This window comes from Carettochelys insculpta, chromosome 1, assembly GCF_033958435.1.
Source record: "Carettochelys insculpta isolate YL-2023 chromosome 1, ASM3395843v1, whole genome shotgun sequence".
Classification (NCBI taxonomy): Eukaryota; Metazoa; Chordata; order Testudines; family Carettochelyidae; genus Carettochelys; species Carettochelys insculpta.
Genome location: NC_134137.1, coordinates 319,142,283 through 319,163,151, shown reverse-complemented (window position 1 = coordinate 319,163,151; position 20,869 = coordinate 319,142,283). Strand labels below are relative to the sequence as shown.

The 20,869-nt window shown below is 45.2% G+C and overlaps 1 protein-coding gene across 2 annotated transcripts in view; it reads right to left on the bottom strand.

The window, feature by feature from the left end:
- The window catches only part of LRIG3 (leucine rich repeats and immunoglobulin like domains 3), a 62,526-nt gene that overhangs the window by 38,664 nt on the left and 2,993 nt on the right, over positions 1-20,869 (bottom strand). Inside the window, exons 2-3 of one of the 2 annotated variants that reach the window (XM_075013923.1) lie at positions 16,772-16,843; positions 16,484-16,558 (exon numbers count right to left, since the gene is read on the bottom strand). The exons of the other annotated variant lie outside the window; for it this stretch is intronic. Of the exons in view, the coding sequence (XP_074870024.1) occupies positions 16,484-16,558; positions 16,772-16,843 (147 nt within the window). The remainder of the gene's footprint in view (positions 1-16,483; positions 16,559-16,771; positions 16,844-20,869) is intronic. 2 annotated transcript variants of the gene reach the window in all.

Genomic DNA, 20,869 nt, shown 5'->3' with positions numbered 1-20,869 from the left:
AAACTAGCAAGACTCAAGGCCAAAAACTAAGGTCAAGAAAGTCTTCATTAGGGACTTTCTCTTTGCAGATGATGCAGCTCTCATTGCTCATAATGAAGACACGCTACAGTCAATAACGGATTCTCTATCCAAAGCATGCAAGTTGTTTTCCCTTGACATAAGCACGAAGAAAACTGTTGTACTCACTCAAGGTATACCTCAGCAACCTAATATCATTCTGGATAACAGCCTATTAGATGTGGTTTAACAATTCTGTTACCTTGGATCTACTGTCACCACAAACCTATCCATGGACGAAGAACATCAGAATTGGGAAAGCAGTGACGACTTTTGGCAGACTTACAAAACGACCATGGAACAATCCTAAGCTGACAATGAAAACAAAGATACTACTCTGCCAGGCATGTGTATTGAGTACCTTGCTATATCATTCTGAGACATGGATCACCTACTCGAATCAGGAGAAAAAAAAAACTGAACAGCTTCCATCTTCGCTGCCTCTGCAGAATTACGAATATCAACTGGCAAGATAAAGTTTCAAATGCAAATGTCCTGTCAAGATCTGGCATGCCTAGCCTCATAGTGAGCCTCAACAGTGGAAGATTACGATGGATTGGTCATGTGAGAAGAATGGTTGACGAATGTCTTCCCAACGAAATCCTCTACAGTGAACTGTCATGTGAGTTGAGAACAAGAGGAAGACCAAGCTAAGGTTCAAGGATACATGCAAAAACACCATGAAAAAGTCCAACATCGATCCAAAATCCTGGGAATCTACATCAGATCAAAATACCTGGCAACGATTGCTACAACAGGGCACGTCATCCTTCGACAGTATATGTGCAAGACACACGAAAGAACCTCATCTTAAAAAGAAAAACTCTCAGACTCCAGAATTTGGAAACAGACTGGCATGCCGTTATTGTAATCAACCGTGCAAATCCAAAATTGGACAGACAAGCCACGAGGGAAGCTGCAGACTCAACCGCTGCCCATAGATCCTCAATGCTGCTGCTAACCACCATCTCTTAAGACAAAAAGGGGACATATATAGTAAAACTACCTACATAGTTAAGTTAGGCATGTGCTAAACTATGTTGTATGTCTATACATCAGGACCTGGATGAGACTGAGCAAGTTTTAAAACCTGAAGAATATTGCCTTGATGGAATACCTGAACAAACAATTACACATATACCTTAAAATAATGTGATGTCTTGTGTGTTTATCTCCACATGGTTTTTAACCATGAAAGCATGGATATGAACTGTGAGCAAATCGTCAGGTAATGGACAAAAATCATTTTTTTTCCTTTTTGTCCAGTAAGGGGAGCTGACCCATAAAACTTAATTTTAGCTAGAAGAATTAAATCAACATACACTGATCAAATGCATGCACTTTTAGACACATATCAGGCAATTTGTTCAACAGTTGTGAACAAGAAAATATTCTTATACATAATTAAGATTTTAAGAGTTTAAAAGTCTCATGAAAGGATTAATGCCTTTTTAGGCTAGATGGCTACTTTGATGGAAAGGAATCCAATTACTAAAACCCACAAACATACAGAAAGAACTGGAATAATGTTGTCCAGTGACATGTTCAAAACACTAAGGCTGCGTCTACACATGCACGCTACTTCGAAGTAGCGGCACCAACTTCGAAATAGCGCCCGTCACGTCTACACGCGTCGGGCGCTATTTCGAAGTTAACTTCGACGTTAGGCGGCGAGATGTCGAAGTCGCTAACCTCATGAGGAGATAGGAATAGCGCCCTACTTCGACGTTCAACGTCGAAGTAGGGACAGTGTAGACGATCCGCGTCCCGCAACGTCGAAATTGCCGGGTCCTCCATGGCGGCCATCAGCTGGGGGGTTGAGAGACGCTCTCTCCAGCCCCTCAGCTCACTGGTGGCCGCATGGAGCAGCCCCTTAAAGGTCCCCTCCCCAGCCCTGACTGCAGGAGGCTGAGGCAACGTGCAGGCTCCTGCCTGCACCCGCGGCGAGCCTGCACAGCCCTCAGCCCCTGACACCGACCATGGCTGCCCAGCAGCCCCCCCAGCGCCCCCAGGGGACCCCCCCCAAGGGCAGCCAGAGGGCCACGCAGTCTGGGAAGCGGCAGCGGGGCCCCTCTTGGACAGAGGCCGAGATGCGGGACCTGCTGGGGCTCTGGAGCGAGGAGGAGGTGCTCCAGGTAATGGGGAACAAGAGGCGGAACGCAGATGCGTTCACTCGGCTGGCCGACGGCCTGGCTGCCCGGGGTCACCCTGCCCGCACTCCTGACCACGTCTGCAGTAAGGTCAAGGAGCTGCGGCAGGGTTATGCCCGGGCCCGGGATGCGGCCAGCCGATCTGGGGCCGCCCCCGTCACTTGCCCCTTTTACAGGGAGCTCAGGGACATCCTGGGCTCCCGGCACACCTCCTCCCCTCCGGCCACCCTTGACACCTCGGCTGAGGAGCCCCAGCAGGCCCTGCAGACGGACTCCGCCCCGGAGGCAAGCCCCGCACCCCGGGGGCCCCCCCCGGAAGCCATCCCCGGGACATCGCGGCAGGAGGAGGAGGAGGGGGGCTCCTCCTCCACAGAATCCAGCCTGAAGATCCTCCTCCTGCCATCCCGGAGCAGCAGCAGGGCCTCCGACCCCCGGGGATCTCCGGACCGTGGGAGCGGACCCACAGGTAGGTACCCCTCTCTGGTGGACACCCCGGGGCTTGAGGGGCGGGGGGAACAGAGATGTGTCCAGGGCCCCCCACACGCTCACATGGCCATGGCCCTCACAGCACTGCAGCCATCAGCCCCTGCCCCCCGCCACCCTGCATGACAGTGCCATGCCCCATCCCCGGGCCAGGGGGGAGCGGAAACTCGAGGGGCCCCCGGGAGGAGGGGGTCGGACACCCCGCAGCAGCAGCATGTGATGGAGTGGGGGGAGTGCCAAAGGGAGACTCAGGCTACATATGAGCCACCAGAGCCGAGGAGCTCCCAAGGCCAAAGGAGGATCCTGGCGCTACAGCTGGCAGGTGACACCTCTGCCCTGAGCAAACAGGAGGGAGGAGCCAAGCTGGCTTGGAATTGGGGGGCGAGAGCGGGGGCCACAGGTAGAGGCTAGGGGAAGGGAGAGCTGGTAGGCAGCCAGCAAAAGGACAGGGAAAGCTGCATCCCAGAGGGGCCCCCCTTGGGGTCTTCTCCCCACGACGGGTTGGAAGGACTGTCTCTTCCGACAGCTGGTGCTGTCACTCCTTCCAGAAACTGGCCATCTGTGGCCTAAGAAAGCTCTCCTGCTCTCAGACCCTGCGGGGTGAAGTGAGAGTCGCTCCCACCAGGGGACGGGCTGCAGGGCAGGGGGACCCCTGAACCCCATCCATCACAGCAGCATCTCCCCGGGACGGGGATGGGGAACCTGCAGCACAGGGCGGGGGGGACAAAGGCCACGGCTCAGGGCCCACACTAACGCCGGTCTCCATTCTTCTTTCCCCCCTCCTCTCCTGTGTCCTGCACCTGCACCTGCACCTGCACCATCCGAAGGACCAGAAGAGAGCGCCGGCGAGGCCTCGGTTGTCCCGGAGAGCCCTCCAGGACCCTCGCTCCAGGGCAGCCCCTCGGCTGAGGAACGACCGGCCCCGCGGAGGGCCAGACGGCAGACCCCGCGCCTGCTACCGGCGGCGGCCACGGACCCCCAGCTGCTGGCCATCCTCCGACGGCAGCTGGAGGTGTCGGAGCAGCACCTCCGGCTGCAGGAGCAGGCGCTGGCCTGGCGCAGGGAGGCATGGGGGGCCTATATGGAGACCATCAACCGGCTGGTTGACTACCTGGCCCCCCATGCCGCGCCGGCCGAGCCACCGCCCGCGATGCCCGCTCCTGCAGCTCCACCACCAGCTGCTCCAGCCGTCGGCGGGCCGTCCGCCGCCGCCCCACCACCTCCCCGCGAGGGCCACCGCGCCGAGGGACTCCTGGAGCCACCCGAGACTCGCCGGCGCTGCTACCTTCCGGTGGAGCCCGCTCCCACCCAGCCGCGGACCAGACTGCAGGCCCGGCGGAGCTCCCGGCGGGGCACACCCAGTGCTGGGCTGTAGGGGCGAGGGGCCCAGGACGTGGCCCCCCCCGTTGTTGGACAGACTTTGGGGACTGCTTTATGTTACTGCCCCTGTTTGCCCCGTCCCCCCCTGTAAATAGTTCTCCCCGTTCTCCTCCCTGCTTTTCTTTTTTGTTGATGGCACACAGTTCTCTGCTTTGTTGTTGTATATTGTTTTATTTGTGCACATCTTGCTTTTGTTGAACGTTTGTCCCTCCTTTTTGGTTTCTGTTTCACATATTTATTTATTTACAAAAAAAAAAAAAAATTCATTAAGACAAAAAAAACATTTACGTTCACCCACAAGTTCGTGCTGTCATTTCTCCTGGACAAGTGGGGGGGGGCGGTGGGGTGCTCCATGGTGTGGGCGTTGGGGCAGGAGTGTGGGTGAGGAAGGGGCGGGCAGTAGGGGGCCTGGGCAGAGTTCACCCCACGGCCTCATCATCGAAGTGGGCCCGCAGGGCCTCCCAGACCCGGGTCTCCTCTGGGTCCACCTGCCGACTGGGGGCAGCAGGTGGCTGCACGTGTGCCCTGCCGGCCTCGGCGGCCCAGCCCTGAAGAAAGCTCTCCCCCTTGCTCTCCACAAGGTTGTGCAGGGCGCAGCAGGCACCCACAATCTGGGGGATGTTGTTGCGGCCCGCATCCAGGCGGGTCAGGAGACATCGCCAGCGTCCCTTGAGGCGGCCAAATGAGCGCTCCACCACCTGGCGCGCACGGTTCAGGCGCTCGTTGAAGCGCTCCTGGCTGGCGGAGAGGTGGCCCGTGTAGGGGCGTATGAGCCACGGCCGGAGGGGGTAAGCCGCATCCGCGAGGATGCAGAAGGGCATGGTGGTGTCCCCCAGAGGGATCTCCCGCTGGGGGATGTAGGTCCCCGCCTACAGCCGGCGGCACAGGCCCGAGTTCCGGAAAACCCGGGCGTCGTGGGTGCTGCCAGGCCAGCCCACGTAAATGTCCTGGAACCGTCCCCGGCTGTCCACCAAGGCCTGCAGGACGACTGAATGGTAGCCCTTCCGATTGAGGTATCGGCCTCCACTGTGGTCCGGGACACGGATGGGGATGTGAGTCCCATCCAGAGCCCTGAAGCAGTTGGGGAAGCCCAGAGTGGCAAAGGCGGCGACAGTGGCATGTGGGTCCCCCAGCCTCACGAGCCTGTGCAGGAGCATGGAGTTGATGGCACGCACAACCTGCAGAGAAAGCACATGGGACAGCCCCAATGAGGGGTGAGCAGGGTGTGCGTGGACCTGCCCTGCCCTGCCCTGGCCCCCCTGCCCTGCCCTGGCCTGCTCTGGGCCCCCTGCCCTGGCCTGGCCTCCCCCTGTGGGTTCTCTTACCTCCATGAAGACAGCCCCGACGGTGGCCTTTCCGACACCAAACTGCTGCCCCACGGATCGGTAGCTGTCCGGAGTGGCCAGCTTCCAGACAGCGATGCAGACCCGTTTCTCCACAGGGAGGGCACGCCGCATGGCAGTGTCCCGGTGCCTGAGTGCGGGGGTGAGCCACTGGCACAGCTCCAGGAATGTCTGGCGGGTCATCCTGAAGTTCCGGAGCCAGTGGTCGTCGTCCCACTCCCCAAGCACCAGCCGCTCCCACCAGTCGGTGCTGGTGGGGTAGCTCCACAGCCGCCGGCGTGTGAGGCGGAGGGGGGGCCGGGGTGCTGCAGGAGTAGGGGCTGAGCCCCGCTGCCCTGGGGGCATCTCCTCCCCTGGCGCAAGAAGGTGCTCAGCTGCCCCCAACATGGCATGAGCCAGGGCAAGCCCTGCTCCTGCTGGGAGGGCTGGGTGGACCTCTAGCTGCTGCTGCTGCTGGGGGTCCGTGACTGCGGCGCTCGGGGTCTGTGTGCCTATATGGCTCCTCAGACCGCGTGCTGTGCAGGCTGAGTGTATGTGGGAGGGGCCCTTTAAGGGAGCGGCTAGCTGTTGCCCCGGAAGCGCTAGTCCGCCCGTTGACCCTGTCTGCAGCTGTGCCTGGCATCCCTATTTCGATGTGTGCTACTTTGACGTGTAGACGTTCCCTCGCTGCGCCTATTTCGATGTTGGGCTGAGCAACGTCGAAGTTGAACATCGACGTTGCCGGCCCTGGAGGACGTGTAGACGTTATTCATCGAAACAGACTATTTCGATGTTGGCTGCACGTGTAGACGTAGCCTAAAAATGGCAAAATTCCGATTGTCAAGATTTAGTTAAACCCCGTCTACATTACATAATGGGGCAATTGTGTCAACCACCTCAAGAAACAAAAGCAATCAAGTTGTAGTGATTCTTGTCATCTAATCACGTAATCAAGAAAGGACTTGAGTACACTGCCCAATGAGGAGACTTCAGTGATTGGACAATCCAGGAAACTATAGACCTGTCAGCCTTACCTCAATCCCTGGGGAAATAATGGAGGGGATCCTCAAGGAATTCATTTTGGAGCACTTGGAAAAAAGGAAAGTGATCAAAAGTAGCCAACATGGATTCACCAAGGGCAAATTATGCCTGACCAATCTGATTAGCTTCTATGATGAGTTAACAGGCTCTGTGGATATGGGGAAGTCAGCAGATGTGATATACCTTGACTTCAGCCAAGTTTTTGATACAGTCTCCCAAAACACTCTCGCCAATAAGTTAAGGAAGTATGGATTGGATCCATAGCCTATAAGATGGATAGAAAGCTAGCTAGACAGTCAGGCTCAACGGTAGTGGTCAATGGCTCAATATCTGGATGGCAGTCAGTTTCAAGAAGAGTGCTGCAAGGCTCGATTCTTGGGCCAGTGTTGTTCAACATCTTTATTAATGACCTGGATTGCACACTCAGCAAGTTTGCAGGTGACACAAAGCTAGGAGAAGAGGTAGATATGCTGGAGGGTAGAGAAAGTATCCAGAGTGACCAGGATAAATTGGAGGACTGGGCCAAAAGAAATCTGATGTGGTTCAACAAGGAGAGGTGTAGAGTCCTGCACTTGGGATGGAAGAATCCCAAGCAGTGTTATAGACTGGGGACTGACTGGCTAAGCAGCAGTGCAGTGGAAAGGGACCTAAGCATTATGGTGGATGAAAGGCTGCATATGGAGTAATCAGTGTGCCCTTGTAGCCAAGAAGGCTAACAGCATATTAGGGTGCATTAGGAGGAGCATTCTGAGCAGATCTAGAGAAGTAGTTGTTCCCCTCTATTCGGCACTGGTGAGGCCACACCTAGAATATTGTGTCCAGTCCCCCCTGCCCCTGTATAAAAAGGATGTGGATGTGCTGGAGCAGGTTCAGCGGAGGGCAACAAAAATGATTAAGGGGCTGGAGCACATGACCTGTGAAGATAGGCTGAGGGATTTGGGCTTGTTGAGTTTACAGAAGAGAAGACTGAGGGGTGATTTAATAGCGGCCTTCAACTTCCTGAAGGGGATCTCTAAAGAGGATGGTGAGAAACTATTTTCAGTGGTGACAGATACCAAAACAAGGAGTAATGGTCTGAAGCTAAAGAGGGAGAGGTATAGGTTGGATATTAGGAAAAAACTACTTCACCAGGAGGGTGGTGAAGCACTGGAATGCATTGCCTAGTGAGGTGGTGGATTCTCCATCTCTAGAGGTTTTAAGTCCTGGCTGGGATGACTTAAGTTGGGGTTGATCTTGCTTGAAGCAGGTGACTAGCCTAGATGAACTCCTGAAGTCCCTTCCAGCCCCATGATTCTGTGATTAATCCTGACTTCAGCTAGGAGGCAAGATAGCAGAAAAATCTGTTGGAGTGCAAAGATTGACCTTGGTACCTGCTAGTCAAAAAACTTAGTTTGCATGCCGATGTCAACATTTTTAAATATCACAAAAAATTCTATCACAAGGCATGATAAAGACTGAAATATGAAGTCCCCTTTGAAAGTACACAGGCTGGGTATGTAATGAGAGAAAACTACATATAACAAAACTCAATTTGATCCATCGTGGGTTCCTTAATTTCCCCTCCCCCATATGTAAATATCTTTATTATATATGTGAGCAATTGAGACAATAGGTTAAAAAAATATCAATGGCTACACCATTTTTATTACAATCAAAAGAGAGTAATTTTACATTTTTCTCAACACTGTAATTGATTTTAGGTTTTAGGTTAACTTCACAATTACTAAACACACATGAACCTTCTGATTAATATTCAGAAGAGTTTTAGAACAGCTGACAAGAAAGTATAACTTTCAAGTTGATTTGAACCAAGTGCTGTCAGCCAGCTTAAATTTAAACTAACCAATAGCGATAATTGAAATGATGAAAAATAACGTGCCCTCAATAGTACAAATTGATCTAAAGGTCTTATTTTAACAATACTATCTGGAATGCACTTGATTTGTTTTAATACTGACCAATGTAAAAAGGCAGTCTGTGGATGCACAATATTTCAATTCTGGATCATGTATTCAAACTCATTACAGTCTGAAGGCTGTCTAACGACCTTCAGAAAAATGACCATATGGCTTCAGTCTAGTGCCTAGTAAAAACAAGTCACCACATCTCAGGAACAATACAGTAGTCCCTCGAGTTATGTGAGGGTTGCTTTCCCACGCATCCACACACAACTCAAATTTTGCATAAGTCAAGGTGCGGAGCTGGAGCTCCTTTTGAAAGCAAGTGTTGGGGTTGGGGGGGGCAGTCGGGGTGGGTTAAGCCTGGAGGCGAGTTGGAGCCATGGGAGAAGGGCAGAGGGGTTAAGCCTGGGGTGGGTTGGGGCTGCAGGGGAAGCAGGGAAGCTGCGCTGGAGCTGCGCATGGCAGAGGGTGAACCAGGGCGGGTGGGTCACCTGGAGCTGTGCATAGGGGTGGTGAGCCAGGCCGTGAGGTGGGGCTGAACCAGGGCTGGTGGGGGGAGGCTGGAGCCAGAGCCATGCTGGGGTGGGGGTGGGGAGTTTGAGGCAGGGCCAGGGGGAGCAGGATTTTGAGTTGCACTCGACCTGTGTTAATGAAAGCTAAGCACAACTTGAAATCGTGCATTTCAAGGGTTTACTGTACTGACACTCTATTGGGCAATCACAAAGCTCAGAACTGAATACCTTCTTCTAAAGGTCATCTGCCCAGAATACGGTTGAATAATATTTTTAACAGACGAGTTTAACAACCTGCATAGCTGATGCAGTCCATGCTGAACCTATTTTATAATACAAACAGAAGATTTCAATCTATCCAGATTTGTCACTATACTTTTCACAAATTCTATATTAACAAATATTATTCCACTTGAGTCAAGTATTTTCTTGTTACTGTCAACACTATAGAGACATTAAAGATCTAGACAAGTCCCCTAATTACTTTACATATTTTTTCAGAGCTTTTTATTTTCCAGTCTAGCTTGACCCAAACTTATTTTTTGTTCTTGAGTGGTATGGGTCACTGATTTACAATGGTAGTAACAAGAACGTTCCCATCTGCTCTGTACAAAAACAAAACAAAAAGTCTAAGCATATTAAAGAATTTCACTAAAATTTGACATTTCATTTTTTTAAAGATTTTAGTTGTAGTGTTTCAAGCTATATGTAATTCACAGGGTGTGGTTTCCTTATCACAAGGAGGAGGGAGTACAGATAGACATTATATAGTACAAAAAATGGCCCATGAGTCCCTTAAACACCTGTTATATTTTGGGTGTCAGCATATATAAGCTCTATCCATAAGTTTAAGTACTGTTCTGAAAATAGGTTTAAAGGAAAAAAATAAATAACCAATAGCCCAACACAGTAATGGCTTTTCAGGGTCTCCAAAGCCATGGATTACTACCTTTCATTTTCTGAGGCACTGAAGGATACCACACACTAATGGCATCACATATTCAGCATCTATAGCAGGGGTGGGCAATCAGCAGCCTGGACATGGTTCACCAAGGTTAGCCTTTGGTGGTCCTCCAACGACTAACTCTCGCAAAACTCGACCAGCCCACAGGCTGCTCATTGCCAAATCCTGGAGTTATAGACTGTATTTTATATGCTCCCACAAAGAGGACTCCAGTTTGGACAATATTCTGGACCTCTTCAAAGAAAACAGATGTTGAAGAAATGTTTGTAATTCACTGATGGCCTCTTCCCTATGAGGAATTACTAACATCAACTAAATTAATTTTTCCAGGCATTAAATATATTAAGAGGCTTCAAACCTCCTGTGGTAATTAAATATCACAAATATACTGTTTTTCAAACACAGAAATTTTTCACCCTGGACAAATTATACACTACATGCCTAAAGTTTCCCTACTATATAGCATACACTGCGATGGATATGGTACACCTCCCTTCCCACTCCACCTGAACTGTTTTATAATGCTGTTATGCAGTGAAACAATTAACTATCACCCCAGAAGTAGCTGAAGATGAAGCTAAGAATACCTGAAGCAGTTTTTCATGACTTGGAATTAAAGTTTTACCAATCTAAGTAATTATTATGAACCATAAAGCTCTTCTAAAGCAGACGTCAGCTACCTTTGGCATATGGCCCACCAAGGTAACTGGCTGACGGGCCACAAACACTGTATTTGTGCTGTTTTTAATTTCAGAAGTTTCACACTACAAATAGGTACAGAATTGATAATTAAAAATATAGCAAAATCATGCAAGACTGGCTACATCATTACTGCAGAGTTAGCTCAGGTTATCAATGCTCATATCACTTCTCTTCAGTTAGCTTAAGCCAGTCACATGAGAAATAAACACAAATTCCTTATTGCAGTAAGCTGAGCTATTATATGGAGCCTTACCCAGTGAACTGCAAGGAAATTTATCTTCTTTTTCTGCGTACAAGGGGCATGTAACTGTGGGAAGACACTGGAGGACAAGCACCTGAAAGTCGCTAGGATGAATCCACACTACTAAGTGGTTGTATTAGCTGGAACATTGTGCTCCCTTTAATTTTAACCAACATACTCACTCAGGCCGACCAATACAAGTTGAAAGCACCACCATACTGCAGTTAAGGGATTTTATGTGTGGCCTGAACTTAAGTTATGTATAACACTTGAAGCTATTGCTCAAGTAAGTTTTGCAATGAAAACAAGCCCAAGAAATTTGCCAGATTCCTCCTTCATCACTAATTAGATTAATTGAATACTGCCATTAATATGACACTGCCTATTAGTCCATTTTAGTGTGCCACATAGAGCAAGAACAAACAGGACAGGATTTTGGGGACTGGGAGTAAAAAAACTGTTTATATTATATTCAAATACGTCCCTTACTGTCAGGGCATTTAGCATTCACTTCTAAATTTGACAGAACAGTGAATAAGTAATCAACACAGCCAACATTAAAATATAACTTGCTTTTCTCCCAGAATTGCAAAATTTTGTAACATGAAACTATAAAAAATTTTAAAAACAGCCCTGCTAGTAGTTGTTAGCTTTACAACCATTTGAGGAAGGCAAATAAGGAAACATCTAAAGTATTTGAGTTCTAGGATAGTAATATAGCCTCATTTATCTATGTACAGCCAGAGTAAATATTTGTGGTAATTTAGTTGTTAAATCCAGTTTACCCAAAAGTGTTCACATTGTATTGTGTTAACATTACATATTTAATAATTAAATACCAATGACTAGCAGTAGGTGTTAGTTTTGGATTACCTAACTTAGCAGGAAGCTAGGGACTGAACTAATTTTTTCTCCTGAAGAAAACACTCTATTGTACTGTGTAATCTGAAGAGTCAGAAATGAGGAAGCGTGAGTAAATCAGAGACGTCAATTCATTTTTGGTTTAAACCACGCTTATTTTTTTCACAAATCAAACCTGCAATAGCTGAGTTAAAGGGGTGGTACTGCTGATAAAAGGTCACCTCAGGGACTTCTCCAGGAACAGCACAGTGTGCCAAGAAACATCCCATTATACCACACAAGGGAATTTAATAGATATTTTACATACATTCTTCAACAGTTACATAACTGAGTGTTAGTTAAGTCACACCTTACATTGCCTTTCCAGCCTTTTAACTGTATCTGTCTTGCAAATTAAGGAGCACGTGCTACTCAGACTATGTCAGGAAAACTCATATTGCTAAAGGCAGGACCTCTGAATGGGGAGGGGGAGAGGCGGGAAAGAGGGTCAGTAGTGGGCAGCTGCCCAGGGAGTGATTCAAAAGGTCAAGGGCTCCGAATCACCTCTGCCCAGGACCCTTGAAATCACTTGAAACCCCCTGGTCAAACAGGCCAGGCAGTGCCACCCATGGAGACGTGGGGCTCAGCAGGCCGTGAGGGTGGAGTGCAGTACAGCAGGTGTCCGTTCACACTGCCCACATGGTAAGCGGGGTGGGGGGAGGAAGGGGAAGCAACCCCCTCCTGCCACTGTGCCCTGTCCCACATAATCTGTGGCCCAGCTGGTTGGGGATGGGATGAGTGGCCACGGTGGGGGCTAAGTGGGGGAGAGATAAGGCTTGCGCAATGGGAAGGGGGTTGCCTCAAGCTCCACCCTCCTCCCCCACCCAGGACAGCCCTGGCTGAAGGGCTGGTTGGGGGAGGCTACCCCCCAGACATGCCCCTTTCACCTGAGGCCCTGCCCATTCCAGGGTCCGGAAGTGCACCTCACCAACCTTTTCCAGGGGCCTGGCAATCCTGTCAAGAACATTGCAAGTCAGGGATGTGCCTATCCCACTCCCCAAGAGACATAAATTACAGCAACCTAAGCACTTGTGTGCACAGCGCTATGCCATTTGGAGAGCTACTGCCACGTGGAGAAGTGCGGTTCTTTTTATGCCAAAAGAAGTTTTTTCTCTCTCCAGCATACAGCATCTTCCCCAGATGCACTACAACAGCACCACTGCAGAACTGTACATACAGAAAAATCCTCTGTGGTATTCATCCTGTAGGATTTTATGGCTCTAGCACAGAATTCACAATTGGTATGGAGATGTCTTCACTGCTCAAAAGAGAAATCCTGGCCAATTCAAGACTGGCAAGGAAAGTAGACTACATCAGAGCACCTTTCACAGAAAAGCTGAATAAGATACCTCATGTTTGTGGGCATCTTGTGAGAAATGTAATCAAATCACGTTTCAGAAGGGTAACACCCATTTAGCTAAGTTCAAACATCCTTTTTTCTGCTATTCTGAGTCAGACTCAAGAGATTTCATCATCTCCTTTTTCCTTGAAAACTAAGGCTTTACAAAATTCATCAGAATTTTGCATTTTCTGAAAGTCATCTCTAAAAAGCTACATCATTTTTCTGTATTGTATTATTCTCCACTGACTTATACACAATTGAATTAGCTCAGTTTACAAGTCAGGGTAGGAAAAAAAAAAAAAAAAAAAAAAAAAAAAAAAAAAACCCTTGCAAGCTGCAAAGTAAGTTCAGGATCTGGAGAAAAAAAGTCAAGCAGTATTCTGTTTATCTTTACCTGATGTGCACTAATCATATATTGCACATCCTTTTATAGCATTACCAACCAACTACAGTCATCCATTGCTGTTTTCTGTTTTGACCACCCGTTTGAACTGAGCACTCCATAATATGCTCTAACAATTAGCATTACCCTGATAGCAGAATGCAATAGATGGCTTCCTTTTCTAAATCCATTGATTCTCCACAGTGACCATAGTAAACATTAGTAACTTTAACCAAGCTCCGTTGAGCATACTCAGGAGTTTTCTTCCTGACCTCAAACATAGACTTTGTATGGGCTTCAAAGCAAAATGGCAACAAGCCAACTCCAGAGCAATACCTTCCGTGCATGGCAGCTGGAACACTTTTTAAGAGGTACTTAAAAATATTAGAGAACAGTGCACAAATCAAATCTAATGAAGTTTTCTCCATGTTTGGCCAGCTGGGTAAATTAAACTAAGCTCCTTGTCCATAGGTGTGGGGCAAATAATCCAGCAGCAGAGGAGTTAATTCATTTTCTCAAAAGTTCTTTTCACAGCTGTTGAGCACAATTTTACATGCCTCTGAACTAGAGTTTAACGTCTATGGGAAAGGGTTGAGAAAGCTTTAGGATGAATTCTCAACTTTGTGTTTGAAACAAGACAAGGGAGATTTCTAATGCTTTATTACGCAAATATTTCTAATTCTCACAGTACACAGACCCTTAAGAACAACACTTAAATGTACGTCTGAGACACAATACAATGACTCAACTATAGAATGATATGTCACTATAAAAAAAGTGTCAACACTAATGTAATATAAAAGTACTGTGTTTAAATTCAGTAGTTATTTGTCAGACACCATCTGCTTTTTCTTTTATTCTTTTCTGATTTTGATCTGTAGCAAAACCACATCAGTATCAAATGTAACCTAATTCTTACTCAAACAGATCAGTGCAGACACAGCGGCTGCACCAGCTGATTTAGCTGACCTTGGATCAGAGTAAAAACAAACCCCCTATAAATCACCAGATGTAAGCAATTGAATAGTGATCAATTTAGTTAATTGAACAGCTTCCCAAAATTTACTGAATTGTTTTAACTCTTCAAGAGCCTCTTTTTGCCAGGCAGATTGCAATTTGTATTAAGAGTATGGTTAAATAATACTACCTTTAACATTAAAAAGAATCCTGTTAGTAAAACCTGCAGCTGAAAAATGTTTTTGTGCATAACAGTTGAAAAAATTTAAAATGAAGTTAGACATTACTATTTTTGAGTAACCTCATACATGCATGTTTTATGAAAACTGATCAAAAGCCACGAACAGAAAAGGAAACATAAGTGCTATGCAAGTTTGCAATCAAAATTAAGTTCTCAGTTTTGAGTCCTTTCATTTTAACCTGATATCTCTCATCTGCTTCTCCTGAATGTACAAATTCTGCCTTTGATCACAGGTGACATACTTTTAGTAATATGATGGTTCATTATAAACATACTTCAAGCAAACCAAACCAAAGAATCTTGTGTAACACCTGCAATAACAGAAAATAAATATCCTCCCTCACATATGACAAATTAATAAATTCTAGTAAAGTTACTGGCACATGATTTATTCTGAATTCCAGTCTACATATAAGTGTCCTAAAATTAAGGAGCAAAATCCTTGTTCAACTAAGTCAATGGGAATTTTACCGCTAACTTCAAAAGACAGCATAATTTCACCCAGGATACGCAAGCTTTTGTTTTGCAGGGTCTGCATCACACAGGTCTCCATGTTAATTACTAGTGTTTGTTCAGTGCCTAGCACAACAGGGGCCTGATTGGCATTGGGGTCTGGAGGCAGTACCACAATACAAATCAATACTAATACTGTTTGTCCAGTGAGGTGGCAAAGTTTGCAGATGACACCAAGTTGTTCAGGACAGTCAAAACCAAAACAGATTGTGAAGAACTACAAAAAGATCTCAGCAAACTGAGTGACTGGGCAGCAAAATGGCAAATGAAATTTAATGGGGGTAAGTGTAAGGTAATGCATGTAGGAAAAAATAACCCAAATTACACGTACTACATGATGGGGTCAAATTTAGCTACAACAGATCAGGAAAGGGATCTTGGAGTTATAGTGGATAGTTCTCTGAAGACATCCACGCAGTGTGCAGCGGCAGTTAGTAAGGCAAATAGGATGTTAGGAATTATTAAAAAAGGGATCGATAATAAGACAAAAGATATCATACTTCCCCTATATAAAACTATGGTACGCCCACATCTTGAGTACTGCGTGCAGATGTGGTCTCCTCACCTCAAAAAAGATATATTGGGATTAGAAAAGGTTCAGAAAAGGGCAACTAAGATGATTAGGGGCTTGGAACGGGTCCCATATGGGGAGAGGCTAGAGAGACTGGGACTTTTCAGTCTGGAAAAGAGGCGATTGAGGGGCGATATGATAGAGGTATATAAAATCATGAATGGTGTGGAGAAAGTGAATATAGAAAAATTATTTACCTTTTCCCTTAATACAAGAACTAGGGGACACCAAATGAAATTGATGGGTAGTAGGTTCAAAACTAATAAAAGGAAATTTTTCTTCACACAGCACACAGTCAACCTGTGGAACTCCTTGCCCGAGGAGGCTGTGAAGGCCAGGACTCTATTAGGGTTTAAAAAAGAGCTTGATAAATTTTTGCAGGTTAGGTCCATAAATGGCTATTAGCCAGGGATAAAGTATGGTGCCCTAGCCTTCAGAACAAGGGCAGGAGATAGATGGCAGGAGACAAGTCACTTGATCATTGTCTTCTGTTCCCCTTCTCTGGGGCACCTGGCTTTGGCCACCGTCGGCAGATGGGATGCTGGGCTGGATGGACCTTTGGTCTGACCCAGTATGGCCATTCTTATGTTCTTATATCTCAAAGAAGCAACAAAAACTCCTAGGATTCATTATTTTGCATGTGTGTACCTACATACACCTATTTTTAAACAACCTGATGCAACAAATCCCATAAGAAACTTCCTAGCCACAATTTGATAAACTTCCAATTTTGTTAACTTCAATATCAATAACCTTTATATACAAATGTCCCCTTTCCCCCTCTGCCCACCTGTGGAGTTAAAGTGCCATCTAAATCTACTTACAAGGACAGAAGAGTAATATTTGCAGAGACTGGTCCCAGATTAGGTATGGTGTCCAATTCATTGTTACTCAGTTTTCTATCAGGAGCAAAAAAAGTCAATTGTAGTATCAACAAAAGCGAATAAACTATATGTTAAATGTTGAGCACACCCTAAAATTCAAAGTAAATTATAAACTCACTTACTGCAAGATGTAGTGATAAGAACACAACATCTTTTTTTCACCCCTTTCAAACAGCTAGCCATTTAGAAAGAACACTATTTTTACATCCAGAAACACATATCACTTACATTTCACGGAGACTATGAAGGTGACTCAAGGAACTGGCCTTGATTGAAGATAATCTGTTGTGACTTAAATCCCTATGAGATGACAAACATAAATGAGATGACAGTTTTGAAATATCAGGTGTATTTTTACTAGCTCTCATAAATATGTTTAGCCAGAACTACAATCTAATATCTCACTACATATATAAAAAGTCTACCTTATATAATCTGTTGGTAATAAAATTGCATTAGTACTTACATATTGTCTTCTGAAAACAAAGAAGATGATTTTAAATACTTTGACCACTGCTATTAACCAGAAAGGCTTTCAGTTTGTATGGTATTTTGTGACTGAATAATTTTTTTTTTCCAAAAAAAAGGACAGAAGCACTAAAAAAAGTCTCAACATCTATGGGATGCTTCATGAGCACATATTGTGAAGGAAACTGTCTCCTCCCCCTCTCCTGGGCAGGGGAGGGGCAGGAGGAGGGAAGGGAAGGTAAAGTAACCTTGTGGTTACTACAAGAGAAATTCACAGACAAAAACATAAGGCCAGGCCTACATTGAAAGAAATTATATAGCTGGAGTCACTGTACCTTAATTCAAGCTTCCATGCCATCTCCACTGTCAGAAGCTGACAGTAGCAAATGTTCCCATCGACTTCCCTTACTCCTCTTAAGGAGCAGGAGTACCAGCATGAACAGAGGTGCCCAGTGAGTTCAATTTAGTACACACCTACAAGACATGCTAAATTGAACTTCTGGAAGAGTGCAGCAGCAGTGATCTTCTCCATAATGAAGATGTGCCCTAAGACTTAAGTGCAACTCTAATATAGGTTCAAAAATATGGGATGTGTTAGTTTCTTTTAGACTGTGGCCACACTAGTCCCTCCTTTCGGAGGGGCTATGGTAACATGGCACTTTGGGATATACTAATGAGGTGCTGCTGTGAACATGCAGCACCTCATTAGCATATTGGCTCCGCACGCACTTCAAAACTGCCAATTTCGAAACACAGCTGCCATATAGCTAGGGACGTTTCGAAATGGACCCCCGATTTTGAAATCCCCTTACGCCCAAAACCAGATGGAAACAAGGGACTTTCAAAATCAAGGGGTCGTTTTTAAAGGTCGCCCGGCTACATGGGCGGCTGTGTTTCGAAACCAGCAGTTTCAAAGTGTGCACAGCTCTCATTATGCTAATGAGGCACTGCACATTCACGGCAGCACCTCATAAGTATATCCCAAAGTGCCACGTCAACATAGCCCCGCCGAAAGGAGGGCCTAGTGCAACACAGCCTTATAGTTTTTAAGCTAATATTCTAAAACAACTTGCAAAGACTAGACACAGTGGGCAAGGATGCATGAAAATGGAGTTTGGGATTCCAAATCAAACAAAATCCTCATTTCATGTACACAAAGTTAATACAAATCATATTTAGTATCAGCAGCAGCAAACTGAGAAATAGGCCTGAAAGCAGCCTACACTTACAAGCCAGTTTATATCCTACTCAGAACTTGCATCTAAGAGAGAAAGAACTTAAAGCATAAAAACTTGTGTTTAAGGAAAAATCTTGTGCCATAAAGTTCAGTTCTTTTCCATGTCAAACCAAGAGCCCCAGTGGGCTACGTGTTAGCATGGTTTATTAATCAGAATGTGCAAATGATGTCAGTGAAGTTCTACATGTGTCCTCTTGGAGTGAGCAGTGGAGTTCCAGACACAGCAAACAGACTAAGCACCTAAGAAGCTTCATCAAGAAGAGAGCGGAAACCAGTTGAGTTCTAACATCTGCCGGTTTTTGAAAGTGTTAGTTTGATTAGTATGACTAAATTCTTCTGTAAATGATATCAGTGTCGCTTAAATAGGAAGCATAATTCCCTCACTGTTAAAAATCGAGTGTTACCATCCATCAGATCCAAGTACACAAGTATATTTAATTTAACAACTTCACCCCTACGTTCACAAACAAATCTTGAAGTCTACTACTACAAAGAAATTGATTTTAAAAGTAATCCAAATTAAACTTCTACTTTAAAAGAGTTAGTAAAGATGCCCCACCATCACCTTTAATTCAATATTTAGCTTTGGTCTGTCTGTACAGATTATGAGAAGTATGCAAAACAAACAGCAAAATTCCATGAAGTCATTGCTTTTACAGCCTAATATGTAACTCTTGGTCATCATTAGAAAATTATGAATCAGCAGCTATTTCAAAGAGCTTTCAATATCAATGCTAAAAACCTGCATTTCTTCATTTCATCTAAAAACCCTGAGAAGGTTTATTTAAAACATTTTTGCCTAAGGACCCACCAGACAGTAAGAGACGTGAGCAGATTTGTTCTGCTGGAGTTATAACATGTTAAAAAAAATTGGCAGAGTCCTTAAACTATAAAAATCCTGCAATTACAACCACTGCTGTGCATGATCACCACACTGGAGCCAGACACTTTCACTCATAGCTCAAGCTCACATCCATCTGGAGTCTATCAAGGCAAGCGTGAGTGTAACAACTTACGTTTCAAACAAAATCTGTGTTTTTTAATGCTGCAGACACCCACAAATTTCCCATGCAGCACCTTACTTTTAAAAACACATGCACCCAGAAACACCACACGACTTCACTGACAACAGTTTTTCAAATAGGAGAAAAAAAGTAAAGAGTCAATTTTAAGGCTTCTCTCTCAAACACACATTCTTGTGTGTTTTTTCTGTTTAAATTATATACAATAGAAATAAATAAAAAGCACTTAAGGCCACACTTTCAATGTTAAAAAGTTGAGATATTAAAGGGAAATTTGTTCCCTGTAAGTGAAGGCAGAACTTCTGAATGTGAACTACAGTTAAAATATGTCTTGCACCAATTTTCTAAGTGAAATTTAAACCCATAGTTTCTCCTGAGCCCTAGGTGTAAAAATTTAAGCTACAGATTTTTTTTAGAGTCTAACTACCACCCTTGAATTAAGACCACTTATGAAAAATTGATTTGGAAGTGGATGGTTGTCTGCCTTTCCTCATAGGAGTGTGCAACACTAAACACTAAGGTTCCAAAACAATTTCCATTTTTGATTCACCCTGTGCTTTTTTAAATTTTCCCTCTCCAATCTAACACCTCCACTCTAAAACCATTATTAAACAGAGAAAGAAAATCTCTTCTGTGGTTTCTTTTACTTCTGGAGAGTCATGAAAAATGTAATGGGGATTACATTCTCAGACTTTACAAATACAAGATTTACATTTAAGAAAATCTTACTACATAGAAGAAAGCATATATTCCTACTTTTTACTTAAATATTTATGCTCTAACAGAACAGTGATACTTGTAATGTTTTGCAGTGTTTCAAGCCTCACTAACCCTGCTCTTTAGGAATCTATTTTATGAAACAGCTGAAAGAAAAGTATTCACACCCAGTCACTTCTTCATGAACTATTTGATGCTTCTTGACTTGAAAATTGACCTGCAACTTTAAAGTTTTAATATTTACATGATGAAAAACCAAAGGGAAGGCCTAATATAAAGGAGGTACCACCTCTCCATTTTCACACTACACAATTTTTTAGACCCTAACTTAATTTAAAACACTTAGTTGCAATTATCATCTTCTACCTTAGAGAACTCAGAAACCTGAGCCTCAAGTGCAATTTTAAAATGCAAATCCAGCAACAGCTTCTTAATCAATCCCACTGGGGCCTTTAGAGCTGCTAATTCAGCAGAAATCAGGAAAGCTGAAAAACAAAAAGCCAGGCTGTAGCTGTTTTAAGACACTGATCCAAAGTGACTCATAAATCAGCTTGCTATGTTAAAGTTTTAGTCTGGAAAATATTGAAAAACAGCTGTGAAAACCATAAGGGGTTTTGTTTCTGGCAATTCTTTTAAAGAACTAGAGGATTTATAAAATGTAAGAACTAAAGATGCAGTACAAACAAACTGAAACCTTCTTTTAGATGTTCCCTTCTGACTCACTGACAGCTTTGGCATTTCTATGTGAACCAGGTAAGATATAGTCTAAAATTCCAATGAGAATTTAAAAATACTGAAAGCAGCAAAAAGCATTTGCTTTCCCTCCCCCCAATTCTGGCTCTGAATTATTAATTCTAACAAAGCAACATTCTTTCCAGCTCA